Source organism: Leopardus geoffroyi, chromosome C3, assembly GCF_018350155.1.
Source record: "Leopardus geoffroyi isolate Oge1 chromosome C3, O.geoffroyi_Oge1_pat1.0, whole genome shotgun sequence".
Classification (NCBI taxonomy): Eukaryota; Metazoa; Chordata; class Mammalia; order Carnivora; family Felidae; genus Leopardus; species Leopardus geoffroyi.
The window spans coordinates 15,627,302-15,649,505 of NC_059338.1; the positions used below are offsets into that span (position 1 = coordinate 15,627,302).

Consider the following 22,204-nt stretch of genomic DNA (forward strand, 5'->3'; position numbering starts at 1 on the left):
ATAAGAATATTATAATCAAAACTAATTCACCACTAAAATTTAGTAGAAATTGTGATTTTTAGAACTCCTATTATATTTGACAGTATCTCCTAAATACATTTCAATGACATCACAGCAAGCTTTAAATAATTTACTTAATCATATTGGCACATAAACAGACATATAGACCAATGGAATAGAATAGAGACTCCAGAACTGGGCCCACAAAAGTATGGCCAACTAATCTTTGACAAACCAGGAAAGGATATCCAATGGAAAAAAGACAGTCTCTTTAACAAATGGTGCTGGGAAAACTGGACAGCAACATGCAGAAGAATGAAACTAGACCACTTTCTTACACCATTCACAAAAATAAACTCAAAATGGATGAAGGACCTGAATGTGAGACAGGAAACCATCAAAATCCTAGAGGAGAAAGCAGGAAAGAACCTCTCTGACCTCAGCTGCAACAATTTCTTATTTGACACATCTCCAAAGGCAAGGGAGTTAAAAGCAAAAATGAACTATTGGGACCTCATGAAGATAAAAAGCTTCTGCACTGCAAAGGAAACAATCAACTAAAAACTAAAAGGCAACCGACAGAATGGGAAAAGATATTTTGCAAATGACATATCAGACAAAGGGCTAGTATCCAAAATCTATAAAGAACTTACCAAACTCCACACCCAAAAAACAAATAATCCAGTGAAGAAATGGGCAGAAGACATGAATAGACACCTCTCTAAAGAAGACATCCAGATGGCCAACAGGCACATGAAAAGATGTTTAATGTCACTTCTCATCAGGAAAATCCAAATCAAAGCCACACTGAGATATCACCTCATGCCAGTCAGAGTGGCTAAAAGGAACAAATCAGGAGACTCTAGATGCTGGAGAGGTTGTGAAGAAATGGGAACCCTCTTGCACTGTTGGTGGGAATGTAAACTTGTGCAGCCACTCTGGAAAACAGTGTGGAGGTTCCTCAAAAAATTAAAAATAGGTCTACTCTATGACCCAGCAATAGCACTGCTAGGAATTTACCCAAGGGATAAAGGAGTGCTGATGCATTGGGGCACTTGTACCCCAATGTTTATAGCAGCACTTTCAACAATAGCCAAATTATGGAAAAAGTCTAAATGTCCAACTGATGAATGGATAAAGAAATTGTGGTTTATATACACCACTACGTGGCAATGAGAAAGAATGAAATATGGCCTTTTGTAGCAACATGGATGGAACTGGAGAGTGTTATGCTAAGTGAAATACATCATACAGAGAAAGGCAGATACCATATGTTTTCACTCTTATGTGGATCCTGAGAAACTTAACAGAAGACCATGGGGGAGGAAGGGGGGAAAAAGTTAGAGAGGGAGGGAGCCAAACCATAAGAGACTCTTGAAAACTGAGAATAAACTGAGGGTTGATGGGGGTGGGAGGGAGGGGAGGGTGGGTGATGGGCATTGAGGAGGGCACCTGTTGGGATGAGCACTGGGTGTTGTATGGAAACCAATTTGGCAATAAATTTCATATTAAAAAATAAAAATAAGAAAATAATTTACCTAATCAACTAACATATATCTTAAGCATTCATACACTGTGCTTGTCACAAGGTACATCATAGTGAATAAAAGAAACAGAAACCATTGAACTAAATTTATCCTTCCTGAAATGTTTGTTACTTTTAAAAAAAACTTGGTAAGGACTTTTTTTTCATTGCCAATGATAAACCCATATTGACTTCAGAATTTCTGTCTTTAGGTATAGTATTGTTTTAACCCTCAGTTGTGCCCATCTACTTTCAATAGTTTCTCCTAAGTGTGGAGCCTTGAAAATGTGCCCTGGCCTGTCTGTTTTGAGAGTTCATGGAAACTGGATTGCTCCAGTTTTCACTTCCCACTGCACATCTCTTACAAACACTTGCTGCTGGGTCAGCAAAACCTCAGATTCAGATTCAGATTCAGATGCAGTTGCCCATTCTCAAATGGGTACATTGCACCTTGGGCATCTAGTTTTCAGGACCTTCAAAAGTCAGATGCCCTGTGACTTCTGTCTGCTTTCTCCCCTACAGACAGGGATACCACACAGATCTTGTGACTATTGGTGGTTTGTTCCCATTTGCTGTTCTTTGGGGGTTTCTGGACACCTAGATTTGTTATAAATATTATTCATCGTGGTTTTTTTTTTTTATTTTTGGTTTTGCTATTTAATTCTGTTAGTGTGTTAAAATTTGGAAAGACTCGGGTTGCCTGGGTAGCTCAGTCAGTTGGGTGTCGGACTTCAGCTCAGGTCATGATCTCATGGTTCATGAGTTCGAGCCCTGTGTTGGGCTCAGTGCTGACAGCTCAGAGCCTGGAGCCTGCTTCGGATTCTGTGTCTCCCTCTCTCTCTGCCCTTCCCCCACTCGTGCTCTGTCTCTCTCCATCTCTCAAAAATGAATAAATGTTAACAAATTTTTAAAAAATTTGGAAAGACTTACAGACTCTGTGGCCATAGAATCATTGTCCCTATTTTCTCTGAAGTCCCTTTCAACTTTTACTGCCTAACTGAAAGTAAATGTCTAGAATACATGAAAAAAACACAAGCCCAAGTTCTTGTTGTTTGCCTTCTTATGTAATGGCCCCTGTTTCTCCTTCTTTTTCCACTTCTTTTACCAATCAAAGCTTATCCTTCACTCCACATTTCACCTATTAGCACAATGCTCAACTGCACTACCACAGCTTTTCCTATACTTACTCAAACTCGGTCCTTTTTGAGTAATTTTAGTCTCTTAAAAAAACTGGGAAAAGAGGCCCTAATGATAAGGAATGAATGACAAAGTGACTGCATCAGATAAAGAGCCAGGCATCAATGTGAAGCTATTTTCTGAGCCAGAAGACTGATCATGGGAAAGGAAAAATAAGCAAACTAAACACAAAGTGAGTAGAAGAAAGAGGGAAAGGAAGCCTGAAAATCAGCCAGATAGAAATTGGGCAAACAGTAGTGAAAATGAACAAACTCAAAGTTAGTTCCTTGAAAAGATTAATAAAATTGATGAACTGATCAATAAGAAACTGCAAATTGCCAACAACAGAAATTGTAAAAAAAAAAACAAAACAAAAGGATATCACAGAATATTCTACAAACACTTCGTATTATGAATAACTCTCTCTTAATAACTTTGGCATCTTAAATGGACAAGTTAACATTAAACTAAAGAAGAAATAGAACATTAATACAAACCTAATAGAAAATCTGAATACTTGATACAAATTTAAGAGACTGAATTTGCAATCAAAATTCAAATTTCAAAACTCCCTTTCAAGAAGGAAAACTTGAGGTCCACATGACTTCACTGGTGAATTCATCAGTAACGTAAAGGAGTAAATCAAATCAGCCATACATAGACTGTCAGAAAACTAAGGAATAGTATATACTTCCCAACTCATTTTATGAGGGCAACCTAACCCTAATCTCATAACCTGATAAAACATTTAAAAATAAGTTCATTTGAGTATTCCATGTGAACATAGATGTAAAATAATAATATATTGGCCAATGGAATCCTGCAATATATAATACAGGTAATGTATCATGATTGATTGGCATTTATTCCAAGAATGCAAGGTCGGTTTAATGTTTGAAAATCAGTTAATGCAGGGTGCCTGGGTGGCTCAGTCAGTCAAGCATCGGACTTTTGATTTCAGCTCAGATCATGATCTCACCATTAGTATGATTGAGCCCCATGTCAGACTGTGCTGACAGCACGGAGCCTGCTTGGGATTCTCATTCTCCCTCCCTCTCTCTGCTGTTTCCCCACTTATGCATGCTAGTGGGCACTCTCTCAGAATAAACATTTTAAAAAAGTAAATCAATAAATGCAATAGCCACATAAATCCCATATAATAATCTCAATAGGTGTTGAAAAACTTTTGAAAAAATCAAAACACTTTCATGATAAATATACTCTATACACTAGAAATAGAAGAGAAAATCCTCAGTCTGAAAAGGGCATCTGCAAAGAACTTCCAGCTAACAGCATACTTCACAATAAACATTAAACTTGTCCCTCCTAAGATCAGGAACAAAACATGGATGTTTTCTCTTACGACTTCTATTCAAAATTGTATCAGAGGTCAGATGTAGTACAAAATGAAGAAAGAAAAAAAATGTACGAAATGAAGCAAATGTAGTTACAAAGCAAATGCCTGTATGACATTTCCAGCCAGATTGCTGCCATCCAGCAATCTATAGAAACTCTGAGGCCATCACTGAGGTACAGTAGTAATGTTATGAGAGACCAGAGAGGCATGATGAGGCCACATTGTGGAATTTGGATTAAAGAATTTCTATAAAAGTCTATAGTCTCTATAAAAGAAAAGACTATTCTGAAGAATGTACTACTGCTTAAAAGATGTATTTTTTTGCCCTCATTTGTATTTCTTTTCTGTTGTTTTCTGTTCAAACAATACTCTCCAAATCCAATTTAATTTCCAGGGCAGACTTCCTATTCTTAAACTTTTAAGTTTGCTTTTCAGGTTCTTACTTTGCATGGCAACATCAACATTATCTCATTGGCTTTTAGTGAGTTCAGTGACAAGATGTAATCTACAGAACATTAGATTTTCTCTACCACCAGCCAAATGAGTACATAGGAAGACATACATTTCTGCTGTTTTAGAAGTGTTGCTTTAACTTACTTAAAATATAGTGTCTATTGCATAGAGAACCTCTGATAAATATTGACTATGCTCACCTAATTTATTAATTTTGAAATCATACTTCATGTTTTCATTAAACACAAAGGAATTCATGTAAGGATTATCCAATGCCTTGAAATGAGCCTGACAGAATTTCATCTCTTGATGTAGAGGAGAGCTGAGAAAGCGAAGCTAATTATTGCAGAATCTTACTCTTTTCTACTGTCACTGGTATCTGTGCCAAATTCATTGTTTCAGTGGTCACACATTTGACCGCATGTGTGCACCCTTGCTACATAGCCTGGTACAGAGGCTTTTGCAGTATGATCCAAAATGAAGAGGTCCTGAGTGTGGTCACCAGGGAGTGTTATGGCAGTCATTAACAAACATCGGTGCTATTCAGAGAAATTCACAAAATAATAACCGGAATGCTTGCTGATTCTTCTCTGTGCGTCCATCTCCTCGCAGGCACAGACCATTGCGTCGACCTTCCTTGGGTCTAGGAATGGGTCTTCCTTGGGTCCAGGATAACAACTCCTCGCTGTTGTTATCATTAGATTTGTAGCTTATCACAAGCAGAGTGAATTTAGCAAAATGGCCATGAGCATCGATTTGGCAGTGAGGCCACTGACTGTCTGTCTAAGGTTTGGTTTCATCTTCTATAAAATGAAGTGTCCTGCATTTCAAACATGGTAAAATGACTAATCCGCTGTTGTGAGGTTTCCATCATAATGTGGTTTGGGGAGTAGATGAGATAGACAAAAATCTGTCGATGTAAAAATAAGTAAGTTTATTTGCTAAGTGTTAAGGAAGAAGTTGGACAATGTAGAACACCTGGAGTGCCATTTAAGGAAGGGGCTTGCGATTTTAGATATATAGTCAAGACATGTCCCCACGAGAAGGTGACATTTGATTTAAAGACTGAAGGAGGTGAGGGAGTTAGTTGTGTGGAAATCTAAGTGAAGAATCATAGGCAGAGGGCACAGCCTGTACAAGTATCCTAAAGTGAGAACATCCCTCATGTGTTCAAGGAACAGAAAAGAAGCTATGTACCTGGAGTAGAATGAGCAAAAGAGAGAAGGGAAGGAGCATCCAAAGCTTTCTGTGCCCTTCCACAGGATGCAAAGGCACAGGCCTTTTTACTTTGCAAGTGCTTGCCACACATCCCTCAAGTATTCTGGAAGGATGAAAAAAAAAATTGACTATCAGTTATTTGATGAATTTGTTTAATTACTACTATTTGTTCAACATCAGTGTGAAATCTGCATAGTAATCATCATAGCTAATCTTTAACAAGCACTTACTGTGTTCCAGAGATGATACTAAATACTTTTAAATTAATAATCTCACTTAATCCTGACAACAGATGTAGGAATATTTATGCTCATTTTATAGATTACCAAGATTCAGGTAGATTTTGGGGACAGAGTATAGTTTATACTGTGACTAGTAGTTACGTCACCTCCAGATGAATAAGGAATTTATACCTACACCATTTAGTTGAGGAAACAGAATAAGAGTGAGCATTAAATTCTAAGGCGCAATACTGCCTTAGAGTACTGCCTAAGAGTGAGCGTTAAATTCTAAGGCGGACTGCATACTGCAGTCCATAAGCACAGAGGGTTGCAACCATATATATAGCCCTAAGTTTCCATTTAAGCTAGGCCTTGGAAAAGTCACTTAGTTTTCCTTTGGAATTATAATGCCTCACAGTATTATTTGCTAATAAGTAGAAAAAATACATAAAACATTGTAGCACTCTGCCTGCAATATATTAAGCATTCAAAGGAAAAGGTTGATATTGTTGTAAGCCAAGGAGTGCTTGAGAAAATCAAAGGCTCATTTACTCAAAATAAACTTGTGGGGCATCTACTATGTGTCAGGAATCCTGTTGGATCCAGGGGAGGTGGAAAGATGCATCAGGTTAGAGCCCTTGGGTTGCTTATAGGACCCTGGGAAGAGGTATTTTCAGATAGGCATATAATAATCATAAGTTAGACACTGGGGAATTGCAGGATGGAGTAATATAACAATAAAATGCTGTAGGATAGCAGAAGAGGGAAAATGCTTTAACTTGGGAGGGACTCAGTATTGTAAAAGGATAGAAATGGGTAGATATCACCTTCCCAAAGGAGAGGCCATGATAGTGGGCAAGTCAGGGACTGCACTTGACTTTTCCCTTCCTTGCATTATCAATGTGTACACCTGTGTTTTGTTTTCCCTTTAAGCAAATAAACATACTATTAGTTAAAATCCTTTGATCCCCATTCCTCTCCAGAACCCTCTTTATGGATCTTTCCTCTATCTACCTCTGTTCCCTTGCTGATACTTAATTTCAAATATTGTGAATATGCAGGCAATGCTCAAGTGCATTCCACATTCATATTTTAAATTAAATACTCAATATCTAGCAGATATCTCAAAGTTAATGTGTCCCAAACCTATCTCCTGATTTCCCCCAGATCTGCTTCACCCATAGCCTTTCCCATCTTAGCTAACAGCAACTCTGTCTTTCGAATTGTTCATGGTAAGACCCATGGTTATCATTTTTGAATTCTCTTTCTCTTAGCAGTTATATATAATTTGTTAGCAAATCATGTTGACTCTGTCTTCAAAAATGTTCATAATCTTTTATCCTGACTATATTTAATACCTTAGTAAAGATTTAATAATTTAATAATTTAAAGATTGAATAACTCCTTTCCTTATATATGTTTAGCTTTCTATGTAGTCTGTCCCTAATTCTTCCCCCAAATGCTGACATCTTTGCAACATGCATATCTATAAGTCTTTTATTTTTTAATATGTCCAAGTATAATGAGTACATCTGTATGGCCCCACCTTCTCAGAGGGTTCCATCCTTTGGATATAGTCTGGACCAATGGCCCTCTCTGTCTCCTGCCCAGCCATTAGCCTGACACTTTCCACATACTTCTGAATCTTCATCCCCTTTATCCCATGCTTGAATTGTTGTTGCTATGGTTTGTTTACTTTTAAAAAAAATTCTAGTGTTTATTTTTGAAAGAGAGACAGCATGAGTGGGGGAGGGGGAGAGAGAGAGGGAGACTCAGAATCTGAAGCAGCCTCCAAGCTCTGAGCTATCAGCACAGGGTCCTACATGGGGCTTGAACTCACGAACTGTGAGATCCTGACCTGAGCTGAATTGGATGTTCAACCTACTGAGCCACGTGGCCCTGTTTGTTTAATTTTTGTTTTTAATCTGCTGGTGTCATGTCCTCCATGAACTTCCCCAGAGAGGAAGTTATATTTTTTAAATCCTTCCATATCTGAAAAGTATTGTGATTCTTTCTTCTTTGACCTGGTAGTGAATTGTAGACTGGAAAATAATTTCACTCATAATTTGGAAGTTAAGATTTAGTGTTCTGGATTACGATAACACTGTAGAACACTTCATTGATATTCTATATTTCTTTCATGTTGGATTTATTGTTCTCTAGATGTTTTCGTGCCTTTTGTTTGAATGCTTTGTGGGATTTTACCAAATGTTGTCCTTCCCTCCCCCTACCATTAATTTTGCCAGCACATTCTGAGCCCTGTTTTTTTTTTAAGTTTATTTATTTTGAGACAGAGAGAGTGGAGGAAGGACAGTGAGAGCAGGAATGAAAGAGAATCCCAAGCAGGCTCCATCCTGTCAGCATGAAGCCTGATGAGGGGCTCAAACTCTGGAACCGTGAGGTCATAAATTGAGCCTAAATCAGGAGTCCAAGGGGGTACATCTGGGTGGCTTAGTTGGTTGAGCGCTATACTCTTAATTTCAGTTCAGGTCATGATTTCATGGTTCGTGAGATCAAGGGTTCTGAGATCAAGCCCTGTGTTGGGTTCTGTGCTGACAATGTGGAGCCTGCTTTGGATTCTCTCTCTGCCCCTCCCCTGTTTGCACACTCTGTTTCTCTTTCAAAATAAATAAAATAAACTTAAAAAAAGAAGAGTTGGATGTTTATCTGACCACGCCACCCAGGCGTCCCCCTGGTTGAGTCCTTTTAAACTGTCATTTCATGTCTGCAAAAATGTTTACTTTGTATTCTTTGGTAATTTTCTCCCTTATTTTTTTTTTCTATTTTTTTGTCTTTCTGGAAATGTTCCATTTTTATTTTGTTTTTCGTCTCTATTGTTATTATTCTTTCTGAATAATTTTCTCCACTTTCTTTTCCAATCTTCTTATTGAGATTTTTATTTTGCCTGTTGTATTTTTAATATTCAAAAGCTCTTTCCTTAACAGATTGCTTCTTTCTTAAGGCTTTTTGTTTTCTATATTTTTAAGTGAATATAAATTTTACCTATCTTTCTGGAGATAACAATTACAGGAGTGTATTTTCCTTACTTTCTTATTGATTTTTACTAATGTATAGTTGACATACAATGTTAAATTAGTTTAAGGTGTACAGCATAGTGATTTGACAACTCTCTATGTTGCGCTGCGCTCCCCACAAATGTAGTTACCATCTGTCAACACACAACACTATTTCAATACCATGACTCTATTCCCTACACTGTACCTTTCATCCCCACGACTTTTCAGGGTTGTAATATTTAACTGGGTTAGTGTAGAAGTATTCAACCAAAGAGAATGGAAACATAAAAGTGTTGAATCTGACTTTTTGTAAGTGTATTTTTATTTTTTTATTTTATTTTATTTTTTAATATGAAATTTATTGTCAAATTGGTTTCTATACAACACCCAGTGCTCATGCCAACAGGTGCCCTCCACAGTGCCCATCACCCACCCTCCCTTCCCTCCCACCCCCATCAGCTCTCAGTTTATTCTCAGTTTTTAAGTCTCTTATGGTTTGGCTCCCTCCCTCTCTAACTTTTTCCCCCCTTCCCCTCCCCCATGGTCTTCTGTTAAGTTTCTCAAGACCCACATAAGAGTGAAAACATATGATATCTGTCTTTCTCTGTATGACTTATTTCACTTAGCATAATACCTTCCAGTTCCATCCATGTTGCTACAAAAGGCCATATTTCATTCTTTCTCATTGCCACGTACTATTCCAGTGTGTATATAAACCACAATTTCTTTATCCATTCGTCAGTTGATGGACATTTCCATAATTTGGAAATGTCTTTCCATAATATGGCTCTTTCCATAATTTGGCTATTGTTGAAAGTCCTGCTATAAATATTGGGGTACAAATGCCCCAATGCATCAGCACTCCTTTATCCCTTGGGTAAATTCCTAGCAGTGCTATTGCTGGGTCATAGAGTAGACCTATTTTTAATTTTTTGAGGAACCTCCACACTGTTTTCCAGAGTGGCTGCACCAGTTTACATTCCTACCAACAGTGCAAGAGGGTTCCCATTTCTCCACAACCTCTCCAGCATCTAGAGTCTCCTGATTTGTTCAGTTTAGCCACTCTGACTGGCATGAGGTGATATCTCAGTGTGGCTTTGATTTGGATTTTCCTGATGAGGAGTGACGTTGAGCATCTTTTCATGTGCCTGTTGGCAATCTGGATGTCTTCTTTAGAGAGGTGTCTATTCATGTCTTCTGCCCATTTCTTCACTGGATTATTTGTTTTTCGGGTGTGGAGTTTGGTGAGTTCTTTACAGATTTTGGATACTAGCCCTTTGTCTGATATGTCATTTGCAAATATCTTTTCCCATTCTGTCGGTTGCTTTTTAGTTCTGTTGATTGTTTCCTTTGCAGTGCATAAGCGAAGTATATTTATAAAGAGAGAAGCACACCCTTCTGTCTTTCTACTTCTTGGTGGACAGGAATTGGTCTTGGAGGATGAGTAGATTTATGTGCCAACATATAAATGAAACTGAGTTGTACAGAAGTATATTTGTATTTTCAGATGAATTTTGAGAAACTGATTAAATGAAAACTTTTCATAAAGCCTTTATCACTTACTTTGAAACCACATTTTCACCACATAGCACACTTAAAGAAGATATAAGTTTGTATTATACAAACTTTTAAGGAAATGGGAGTAAAATTGTATTATCTTATTTGCAGGAAAGTGTGTAATCAAAGGACTGTTAGATTTCCATGGTTATATATAACACGTATTCACCATTAAAGGCCACTTACTTTTGCAGGCCACATAAAATCTCTGTCTTGAGTAACTGTCTGGATTCCATGGGGCTGGGTGAGAGTGGGGTGGGGAACATGGGTACAAAGTAATAATTCATGGTTTTGCATATCTTTCTGGATCTATATGCATCTTTGATATTGAAGTTCATCATTATCTACCACTACACCTGGTACATGTATCAGCCTCTGTTTTTCAGAGTATTAAACATTTATATATCAATTCTTTTATCTTTACAGAATGAGTCCAGTGAGTCCCTGTATCTCACATGAGGAAGAATGGAGCAGGGATAGATTTCTTTAAATTCTTTAATTTAAAAACGCTTCTCTACATTTTTACGTGTGAATCCCAACCTGATATCTTTTTTCAAATGTGTATTTATTTATTTTGAGAGACAGAGGGCATGCACATGCAGGGGAGGGGCAGAGAGAGAGAGAGAGAGAGAGAGAGAGGGAGAGAGAGAGAGAGAGAGAGAGAATATACCAAGCAGGCTCTGCAGTTGTCAGTGCAGAGCCAGATGTGGGGCTCGATCCCACAAACCATGAGATCATGACCTGAACTGAAATCAAGAGTTAGATGCTTACCCCACTGACACATCCAGGTGGCCCCCAACCTGATTATTTTTAGTGTACTTGAGATTAAAGGTAAATGAAATCATGCCTGTCTACACGTTGGTTACTTCCCTATGTGATAACCCAGTCTCCAAATGTGGAAAGCTAGATTCAGTTCATTTGAAGGAAAACCAGGGAGAAATGCCAGTGACTTTATAAGAGATTTGATGTCTACATTGGCATCTCTTTTTCAAGTCTTTAAGTTATTTTTAAATTTCTCATATTAATTTCACATTTTATATGGATATGTTCTCTCAGGGAAAGTGTAGGCTCTATTTATCTTTCTTTAAACAACATACTATTATTTATGTATATAGTAGATAAGCATTATACCTTTTGTGCATTTCATTCTCAAACAGCAGCTTGAAGAAGAAAAATACTTTTTTTTCAGTTGTTATTTACTTGATATTACTCTGAAACAAATAACTATTTTTGCATTTTTTATAACAATATAAATCAGCTAAATATACTTAATGTAACTAAGTCATGTTACAAATGAGCCATAAATATGCTGACATGTTCCTAAAAACAGAATTGTATTTTTTAAAAAAAGTTATCAGGGTCAATATCAGTAGGCACACATGGTTATATTAACAAAGAACTTTATTTTAAACACTGTTGAAACCCTGATGGGATGATAAATTATAGAAAGATCTGCTCTTAGTTTAAGCACCTGGCATGTATCAAGCAAGTTTGGGTCAATGAGACAGTAGATGAGGGGAAACTAGCAGATGAGAGGTAAAATTGTGAGACTAAATTAACTGCTGGCTCTTTTCTATTTTCAATCTCCCCATGACTATATTTTGATTTCTTTATGTGGTACTTAGTGCTTAATTCCACATTTCCCTTTTAGTCACATACTACTGACTTTCTTGGGGGTTATTTTCATTCAGTTCTATATATTCACCCTGCTGAAGCTTCCCATGTTTTGTGTCAGGAGGAAACGTACCTTATTACCTTCTTGTCTGTTTAAAGTTTTTTTTTTTTTTTTCCTTCCTCCCTCCCTGTCTTGTACCTAATGAGCAAATTATCTAAAAATAGATATGTTCATCATTCTACAAAATGTTGTATCTTCTCTAGATGGGAGGCCAGTGTAATTGTAAGAGACGTGTGTCTGGCAGACAGTGCAATCAGTGCCAGAATGGATTCTACAATCTACAAGAGTTGGATCCTGATGGCTGCAGTCCCTGTAACTGTAATACCTCTGGGACAGTGGATGGAGATATTACCTGTCACCAAAATTCAGGCCAGTGCAAGTGCAAAGCAAATGTTATTGGTATGTGTAATGCAAAAGTTTACAGTCACATCTCTATTACCATCTGGGATAAAATTCTCTATTTGATTTCTTAACTGAAGAGTAAAGCAAGTTTCCTTGCTCAAGGCAGGCTGGGAAAAAAAAAACAATTTGGATGAAATTAACTGTCTAAAAATGATTAAATTAATAATTCTATCAAACTACAGCTTGAAGCTTAGTTTAATCAACCTTTTAGAAGTTTCTTTATTCTGTAGATGCATTAGTTCACATGGTCCCATACTAATAAGTCATAGAAAAATATAATTTGCTTACTGCATAGATGTTTCTTTTAGAAAATTAGCACTTTTTCAAAATGTTTTACACTTAATGAGTTCTAAGCAAATCATTTCCATGCTAGTTTTCTTAATAGACCAAAATAAATGGATTTTTTCAAAATATTCTGTGCTACAGGGTCCTTTGTGATAAATCTTTCCATTTTTTTCTATTATATTTCTTTGAACTGTTCCTATGAAATGCAAAATAAGTCAACATAATTCCACAGATCATGTATATTGGTAGGGTTAGTTATAAAGGGCCACATAATTTTAATTTTGTAATTCAGTGCCAAGCTGATTATAATAAACAGCTACCTTCGGTGTTATTTATCATTTTTTTATACAAGACGTGCTTTTTTGTTTGTTACTCCCACAGGTATTTTTCAGAAATTAGATTTGATTATAGCAATTTATTACATCCAGCATTTTTGAGGGGAACCATAGCCACATAAGGACAAAATTTATCAAGTGCCCAAAATGCACTATGTACATAATGCACTTTGAAATGTTGATATATGAGAATATTATGAGAGGAAAGTTTCCTGATGAAGTGAGTCTTGTATTTTAACTGAATATGTGTTGGTTCATATAGGAAGTTTAAAAAAGACCTTTACCTTTCTATTGTCACTCAAGACACCAAGTCTTTCGTGGTTTTCCTAACACTAACCTGAGCCTTATAATAATAAAAACATGCCTGGCAGACACACACACACACACACACACGCACACACGCAATGCATACATACATATACACATACAGATGAACATATTCTGGATAACAATTTCCTTTCTGTGCTGTAACTCAAAAGCTAATCCTTTATCTTTTAGATAGGTAGTGATACATACCTCGTTTTACACAATTCAGCCAATCATTTCATTTTAATTTAATTAAAAAATATAGACATGGTTAATGATAAGACACAAAATTTCTGTTTTAAAGAAAGATTACATCAAAATCATTTACATAACTTGCCCTTCTGCATTTCAGCCATACAAAAACTAACTTTTTGGAAAGAAAAGAATAGGTAACTTCTAAAGAAAAGCCTATCATTTTATAAGTGCTATCTGTGACGCCAAGTGAATTCCAGTACCTTTGAATTCAATCTATGTGTCATCCTTTGTTCTTTAGTATGATATAATGTGTATTTTAAATTCATGATCTGAAAACAAAATTTAAGGAAAGACCTTTAAAGACAATGAACCTTTGATTTTTTTTATAACAGTGGAATCTTTCCTGTGATGGTTAGATTCCAGAGCTGAATGAAGGAAGGAAAAATCAAAATTTTCTATTTACTTGGAATGTGTTATGACCTCCCTGCCACGTCTTAATTATTGATCCAGATAGTTTTCCGTAGGAAAGTGTATGTATTTTTGAAGATTAAATCATGATTTTGATATTATTATTTCTGGAGTTATTTCTACACATGCAGAATTTTTGATAAAAACATGAACTCGATATGTGTTTATATGTGTGTATATGTATGTATGTTTCTTTTTTTAATGGGATTAGCAAATGTCCTTATTCAATTTTACCTTGTTAATATGAAGAAAAGCAGAAAATACCGGTGTATGTTGTATATGCTTTGGAAAGCAAACTGTTAGAGTTAACAAAACTGTTAAATCTTACTAATGATTCTATCACCAGTAAAATACATTAGCACCAATAATTTTATTAAAGTAGGTCATTCATCTAGAATAAAAAGGGAGAAGAATGTGAATTAAATGCCAAGTGGGCTAACTTGCCTATACTTGTTAACACCGAATGTGATGCCCTGTAGGCCTTCCTGAGTATCGTTAGGAATAGATTGCCTGTCAGGAATATGTATGGCATATTCAAATAAGCACTGCGCATATTTTTAAAACTGATATGATATGAATCCATGTAGACCAATTTTAATAGTTCAAAATGAGTCATAATTCTTGTTAACAATACAGTTATTTTTAAAATTTGCAGCAATAGTGGTCCTTTTTTATTTTCCTTATTGAAATTAAATGATATGCCTTAGGTGAGTCATTCATCACTGTTAAAGAACTTGCCTTCCATTGGAGTTCTTGAATTTTTATCCATATATATACATATCTATTATGCATTTCCTTCCAGTTTAAGAAATGCTTTTCTAAATATGAGTTCCTGAGTGTGTTTTTGACTGCTGTTTTAGGACTAATTTTTTTTTTATTGCGATCGTAGCTTGAAATAAATGTTTCAGTTGATTCAACCCCACGTAGTCAGTTATTTAAACTCACGGGGATGTGAAAACTATCTAAAGGAAGTATTTTGCATCTCAACCTTTGCTATTCAAACATTTTTGTTTTATTCTTTTTCCTTCTAATGTTCTTCCTGAAACTAACCTAAATTGTCAAAGATTTAAATTTAGATGATAAAACATTCTTCTCTGTTTGTGAAATGTATATATGTAATACTCCTTTAAATAGAAGTAATATAACAGCAAAATTTACTTAGTGTTTAAAGAGGAATGTTCTGAATCACACAATATGACAAGCGATGTGATTGCTTTATGAGCCAAGGAGAGCATAATTTATATTAATTGAAAATAATAAAATATAGGGGCATATGAAAGCATTGAAATAAAAATTGCTCTGGATAAGTTTTATTTATATTAATTATTTAAAGGTGTGATGTCCAAAGTATATATACCATTACACAAAATAGCTATCAGCTTAGCATTTTATTAAATATTGTAGGACATCTAATTTTTAGGGAAGTCACTAATGTAATAAGTAATTATTCTGAGTAGCTTTGAAATTTTGTTTCAGTCTACCATACTTTTACGTGAGCATTTTGTTAAAATAATTAAAAATAAAAATTTTAATATTTGTTAAAAAGGATCTCCAGTATATGTAAGAGAAGCAACATTTGCAGGAAGCATTTCTCTTTGTGTTAAGTCATAAAATTTCATAAATCATGTTACAGAAATAAAGTTGTATATTACTGCCAAAGTAAGTATTGTTACTGTATTTTGAATGTACGACCGGGCCTCTATGGCATTACCTGTGAGGAAACACTCAACATTTTGTGTCTGCATTAAATGTTGGCAGCAGCATTGTTTGCCTTGAAAGCTCAAATAGCATCATTTTCACTCTTTTAAACAAATTCTCTCCTCAGGGCTTAGATGTGATCATTGCAATTTTGGATTTAAATTTCTCCGAAATTATAACGATGATGGATGTGAGCCCTGCCAGTGTAACCTCCACGGCTCAGTGCACAAGCTCTGTGATCCTCTTTCTGGGCAGTGTGAGTGCAAGAAAGAAGCCAGAGGACTTCAGTGTGACACCTGCAGAGAACACTTTTACGGGTTGGACATCCCCAGTTGTAAGGCCTGTGACTGTGACCCGGCCGGATCCCTCCCTGGAACTGTGTGTGATGCTAAGACAGGGCAGTGCCTGTGTAAGCCCAGGGTTGGAGGGAGGCAGTGCAATGAATGTTTGGAAGGATACTTCTTCCTCCAGCAAAATAATTCTTTCCTCTGTCTGCCTTGTAACTGTGATAAGACTGGGACAGTAAATGGCTCTCTGCTGTGTGACAAATCAACAGGACAATGTCCTTGCAAATTAGGAGTAACAGGTCTTCACTGTAATCAGTGTGAGCCTCACAGGTACAATTTGACCAGTGGCAATTTTCAAGGCTGCCAGATGTGTGAGTGTGACTCCTTGGGGACATTACCTGGGACCACTTGCGACCCAATCAGTGGCCAGTGCCTGTGTTTGCCTAATCGTCAAGGAAGAAGGTGTAATCAGTGTCGACCAGGTAAGAGAGAAATGTATTGCCTTTCAGTGCACAATGACTCTCCTTTCATTATCCCATATTGGATGATTCTTCTTTATTTTGGGGTTGTAACATCTAAAAAATTTACTTGCAACAACACTGATGTGTTTATATTATCATCAAACACAGATGTAACTATTTAATGTGTTCAAGATTATTCAGTGTATCTGTGTTGCTATCTATATTTGGGATGACCCTTTAGAAGAATCCCAGCCAATCAGACATTTTATAACTGAGAGTTACTTATATTTAATTTCTCAACTAGAAGTAAATCCCCTTCTAATAACTGAAAAAAAATCTAAACTAATAAAAGCAAGAACACATTTTGCTTCCCAGAGAAAGGAAAACTTGACTTAATTATCCATACCATGCCAAATATTCAGACAACGAACTGATTTTCTGAATAAAGCTGACCAAATATTTTTACTAAATGGGCTACATGTTCTGGCATCACGAAGGAGCATCTAGAATTATTTTTTAATGACATCACATTAATAAAATAGGCTACTGTTTAGTCCCACTGTACCTTTCTTTTTACGTGTTTGCCAACTGGGAGAAAGATGGACCCACGGCTTTCTCCTTGCCTCTACATGATCTAACCAAAACAATATACTTGCTTCATAATAAAGCCAGTATAATGTCATGAGAAATATACATGTTTTAGTCATTTAACAGCTGTGCTAAGGTTCTGTCTACCCAATCAGTTCTGAGTTTTCTGAGCCTGTGAAAAAGAACACGGTGCCAAGCAAAAGGGAGATTTGCCTGCCAGAAATAGGTAGGATGGAAATCCTGTTTTACGGGACAAGGAGTCCAGATTAGGGGAATGGAACCATACCTTTCCTTTCACATTGGCCAGTGAGACAAGTAAATCCAAAGGGACAGGATGGAATTGATGAACAGTTCATTCTTTGTGAGATGTAAGTATCAGAAAATAATTTGAACCAGCTTCGACATAATTGGGGGCTATATTATCACTGGCTGTCCCATAAAACCTGATATGGAACAATGCAGTCAGGACTCAGGAACTAGAAATCTCACACTGATATATATCCATTAATCCAATCATTCATTCCCATATTGATATTCTCTCTCTCTCTCTCTCTCTCTCTCTCTTTCTCTCTCTCTTTGTAGAAGCACACACTCTGCTGGTCTCTCCCTCTCTGCATGGTTAAGTGTCTACCTCATTACCATTCTAGCAATACAGAGAGACCTATTAGCTACTTTGTGGTTACAATTCAAGAAGGATATTCTAACTGACTCAGTTTTGTTAGGGTGGCTATGTCTGAGCCAATACTTTAAGGCCAGGAGTGTCAGGATCACATAAAAGAAGCATGGCTTCTAGGGGGCACTATTTCAGGTAGGAGCAATGTGGTAAGTATCTCAGAAAACAGGAATATTACTGAGAGCTGTGTGGATGGCCCGTGTGAAAGCTATAATACCTTGCACTCTTTCGGCTTCCGAATCATCTTTCCAAATTTGCAATCGCTTTTTTTTATATATGCTAAGATGAAACTTTTCTTTTACTATTTATTAATATCTCTAATTTTGGAAATATGGTACTCAGTCTCCTACACAACCATCATTTATTTAAAAAAAAAAAAGCCAAAGCTAATAGATCAAATGTTATATCCTGTTGAGTGATTAGCTACTGTAAAGCTTATTGAGTGTTTTGCTCTTAGGATATAGCTGTGCAACAGAGCTAGACATCAGCTGGCTTAAGTCAGAGTGGGAGGATCAGGGGTTCAGATCCTCCTGAAGTCCATATATTCAGTAGCAAAACAAAAACAAAACAAAACAACAAAAATGATTTCTTGAGTATAGTTCTATTGGAGGATTTTGATGCCTAGAAATTCCTAAGAGATTCCTATGAAACTAACGAAAGGCAAATTTTTCAAGAAAGGAAATCCAATCAAAGCATATTCTATAGCATAACTGTGAAGTAGATTTCTGTACTCATATAGTCAATCTCTGAATATTGATTTAACCAAATAGAGGGATTATTGAGGAAGGATATAAGAAGTTGAATACTTACCCTCTAATGTAGAAAGACAATAATCTAAATTTTCAAAGTTGAGATGGAACAATATATATATGTTGTTGAGAACATATATACATATGTATATATATATATATGTTATTGAGAAATATTGTTATGCATATATATATGCATATATGCATATATATATATATATATATATATATATATATATATATATATGTTATTGAGGAATACAGAAATAAAAGCCAGAAGAAACATCTAAGAGTGTTGAAGGTGATTGCTCTGGGCAGGGAGATTCCTGGGAGAAGGATGGAGCAGTGGACCGATAAGCTGTGAGCCTTTAAATTCTATTTGAGTTTTACAACGATCTGCATATGAATTTTGATAAAAATACAAATCAAATTTAAACATGAAAATATTAGAAACTCATACGTAATCTTTTTTCTTTCCCCTGATGGTCTCCTCTGGCCCCTTTCTTTTATGCGATTTATTTATAGTGTTGGTTTTCTAGGAGAATAATACCTTACTGGCTACTTCTCTAAGCACGGTTGTCACAAAACTTCTCTCCAAAGGTTCATGGCAAATTGTCTTCTCTCTTAAGGAAAATGTAGAATGGAGATCATCATCATTAATGAAAATAATTATTATATTTAAAACATTCTTGTATTTTATGTATTTGTGTAGTTGATAATTTCCCTTGTTAGAGTTTCAATGTCTTGAGAGCAAGGATTATCTTATTCAACTCATGTAGCCACGGTACTAGTGTAGTTCCTTGTACGTTGCATGCATTCAGTAAATGGTTTGTTTAATTGAAGACACAGAAATAATCAGGAGTTTTAACAAGGGTATTTGTGTTAGGGTTCTCCAGAGAAACAGAACCAATAGGAGATGTGTATATATATATCAGCTGTACTGAGAATTTCCTTTACATATCTCCTTTGCTGGATACCATTTCCTGAATCTGATGTGTTCCTTTTTCTTATGTTATATGTGTATTTGGTAGAGAACACACTTCAGTAGTTTGTGAGGAAGGGTATAGGGAAGAAGTAGTTTGTTTGTGTTTTTAGAATTTTGAATGTCTGAAATTAACTTTATTCCACACTCATAACTATCTGAAATTCTGCCACTGTATAGAATCATTTTAACTCAACAAATTTATTTCAACATTGTACTCTTGCAATGTCAATTAGGTTACTCTTTTCTTTTCTTTTCTTTTCTTTTCTTCTTTCCTTTCCTTTTCTTTCTTATATTCTAGAAGCATCTACCCTTTCTACATCCCTTATTTCTGAAAATTTCATGGTGACATGCTTTTGTTAAATAATTTTTCTGAGCACTCAGTGGGCCCTTATTTCTGTAGATTAGTGTTCTTATATCCTGAGAAAACCTATAAAATACCTTTATCACAACACCTGGACTAGTGTGTGACCAAACAACTGAACAACACCAAGCCTACCCAAGTTGACACATAAAATCATCTATCATAGGCAGCCTTCTCTATGATCCCTGCATTTACTATAGCGCTTTGTCCCTGCACCTGTTGACCCCAAACACTCTTTGGTTTAACTTCTAAAGAGAAAACTCATTGTCTTCTCTCACAATTCAAGAGGGAAAATCTTCTGGTTGGGGAGGAGACTCACTGCCCCTCACACCTGACTTCAGATATGTCTGGAGCCTCTTTTTCTAGAGTTATACAGCCTGAATCAGTCAGCTTACTGTTGGTCACTCCACTGCAAGTGCTTAGCTTTTACTTACAGACCTCTGCATTCACCTCCATTTCCTCTTCTCTCTTTCTTTTATCTCATTTTTGGGGATTTGGGAAGGGAAAAGTTTGATTCTGCTTAACTGAAATGTTTCCCTGGTAGATTCTCGTGATCTGCCCTGGTGATCTTTTCAGCCAAATCCTTGCAGCTCCCCTCAGATTCCTCTCTGTTTCCACAACCGTTGTCTATTCTATCAGAATCAGTCCTGTTGCTTTTACCTTCAAATAGATCTAGAATCAGACCACTTTTTACCCGCCCCCGCCCCCATCCATTTTCATCTTTCTCCTGGACTAGCTGACAAGCCTCCTAAACTTCCTTTCTCCTCTTTATTCTTCTCCAGTCACTTCTCAATACGCAGCCAAAGGGACGCTGTGCAAACTGTAGTCTGACCGCATCAGTCTGTCCTGCATCGTCTTCCCATCACCGTGGGTATAAACATGGCCTGCGTGAACTGCAATGTCCATGATCTTTCTCTAACCTTGTTTCCACAAGTCTTTACATTGTTTCTTTCTCTCCAGCCTCCAAGTCTAACTGCTGTTCCTCATGATGTTCAGTGCTCTATCCCAGGCACATAGGGCAGTATCTCCCTGGTGGGTACTCCATCTGTGTTTCCCCAATTAATACTTACATTAAAAATTACCCTAGTGGCATATGTTCTTTTTCAGCACGGGCATAGTGCAAGTATGTGAGTGTGCTCCTTTGAAAACATACAGAGAGGATGTGGTTTTTACCCTATGCAAGGAAGAAAACAGTGGTCTAAGTATCTAATGGATTTTTTTTTTTTTTTTTACAAAACAGTATATTCTGTGCACATGGGTGTAGCATATGGAAAGGTCCTAATGTGTTTGTGGACCTCTTGTTTTGTTTTGTTTTGTTTTTTGGTCCTACATTCTAGCTTCAGAAACTACTTTGAATTTTGTTTTCCAGTTTTATTGTCTCTTGCTGTGAAATTTACATTGAGGGAGAGAACCCTTATCCTGAAGTATCTTTATCATAAATGGATGTTTCATAGTAGCCAACTCTGCAGTACACACATTAAAATGCACTACTGCAATCTGAAGCTTTCTTTCTCCTTCTTTAAACACATCTGAGAGACCTAGATTACATACCACAGGGGAGAAGCTCCACACGGGTGCGTTGAGTGGTGGAGGGGGAAGTAAGGGGTAGGAGGGGTGAACGGGCAAGCCTAAGGACTTCTGCCTGCCTTTTTCATCTGTGGTTGTAAATATTACTGGCCCCTACTAGATTACTGCCCATAGATTCTTGTTCCACTTTCTTAAAAAACATTATTAAGGAAGGTGCATATAATGAAACCTCATGTATTATTAACCTAACCTTACTATGAATGTACAAGGAATAGGCTTAATTCAACTAAAATTTATAGGCAATTTGTTAAAGCAGCAGTGCACATTAGAAGGTACATTAGAGCCACATTGGTTTTAATATGCCATTCAATAACTTGAACAGAGGTTAAAAATGCTGCTTAACCTCCATTAAGTATTTTAAAAATGCTTTAATTTAAAATTATTTGGAGTGTGTGTACATATATGAATGTACACATACCCACACTAATAAATATAGCACTAAATATGTTTTCCCAGTTCGTTTTTTCAGTGCTGGATGACCTCGTAACGTTCAGCAGCAAGCACTTAATCAGAGGCTAGGCCGAAAAATGCAGGGAAGGATGTCAAGGCATCCTGAGCCAGTGACCCGCCCTTGTCCTTGAGAACCAGAGGCAGAGAGGGTTTATTGAGGACTCTGCAGCTCTGG

The 22,204-nt window shown here is 36.6% G+C and overlaps 1 protein-coding gene across 3 annotated transcripts in view; it reads left to right on the forward strand.

Annotated features, from left to right (window-relative positions):
- The window catches only part of USH2A (usherin), a 742,577-nt gene that overhangs the window by 142,635 nt on the left and 577,738 nt on the right, over positions 1-22,204 (forward strand). For all 3 annotated transcript variants that reach the window (XM_045455771.1, XM_045455772.1, XM_045455773.1), the window contains exons 12-13: positions 12,403-12,598; positions 16,016-16,657. In XM_045455771.1, the coding sequence (XP_045311727.1) occupies positions 12,403-12,598; positions 16,016-16,657 (838 nt within the window). The remainder of the gene's footprint in view (positions 1-12,402; positions 12,599-16,015; positions 16,658-22,204) is intronic.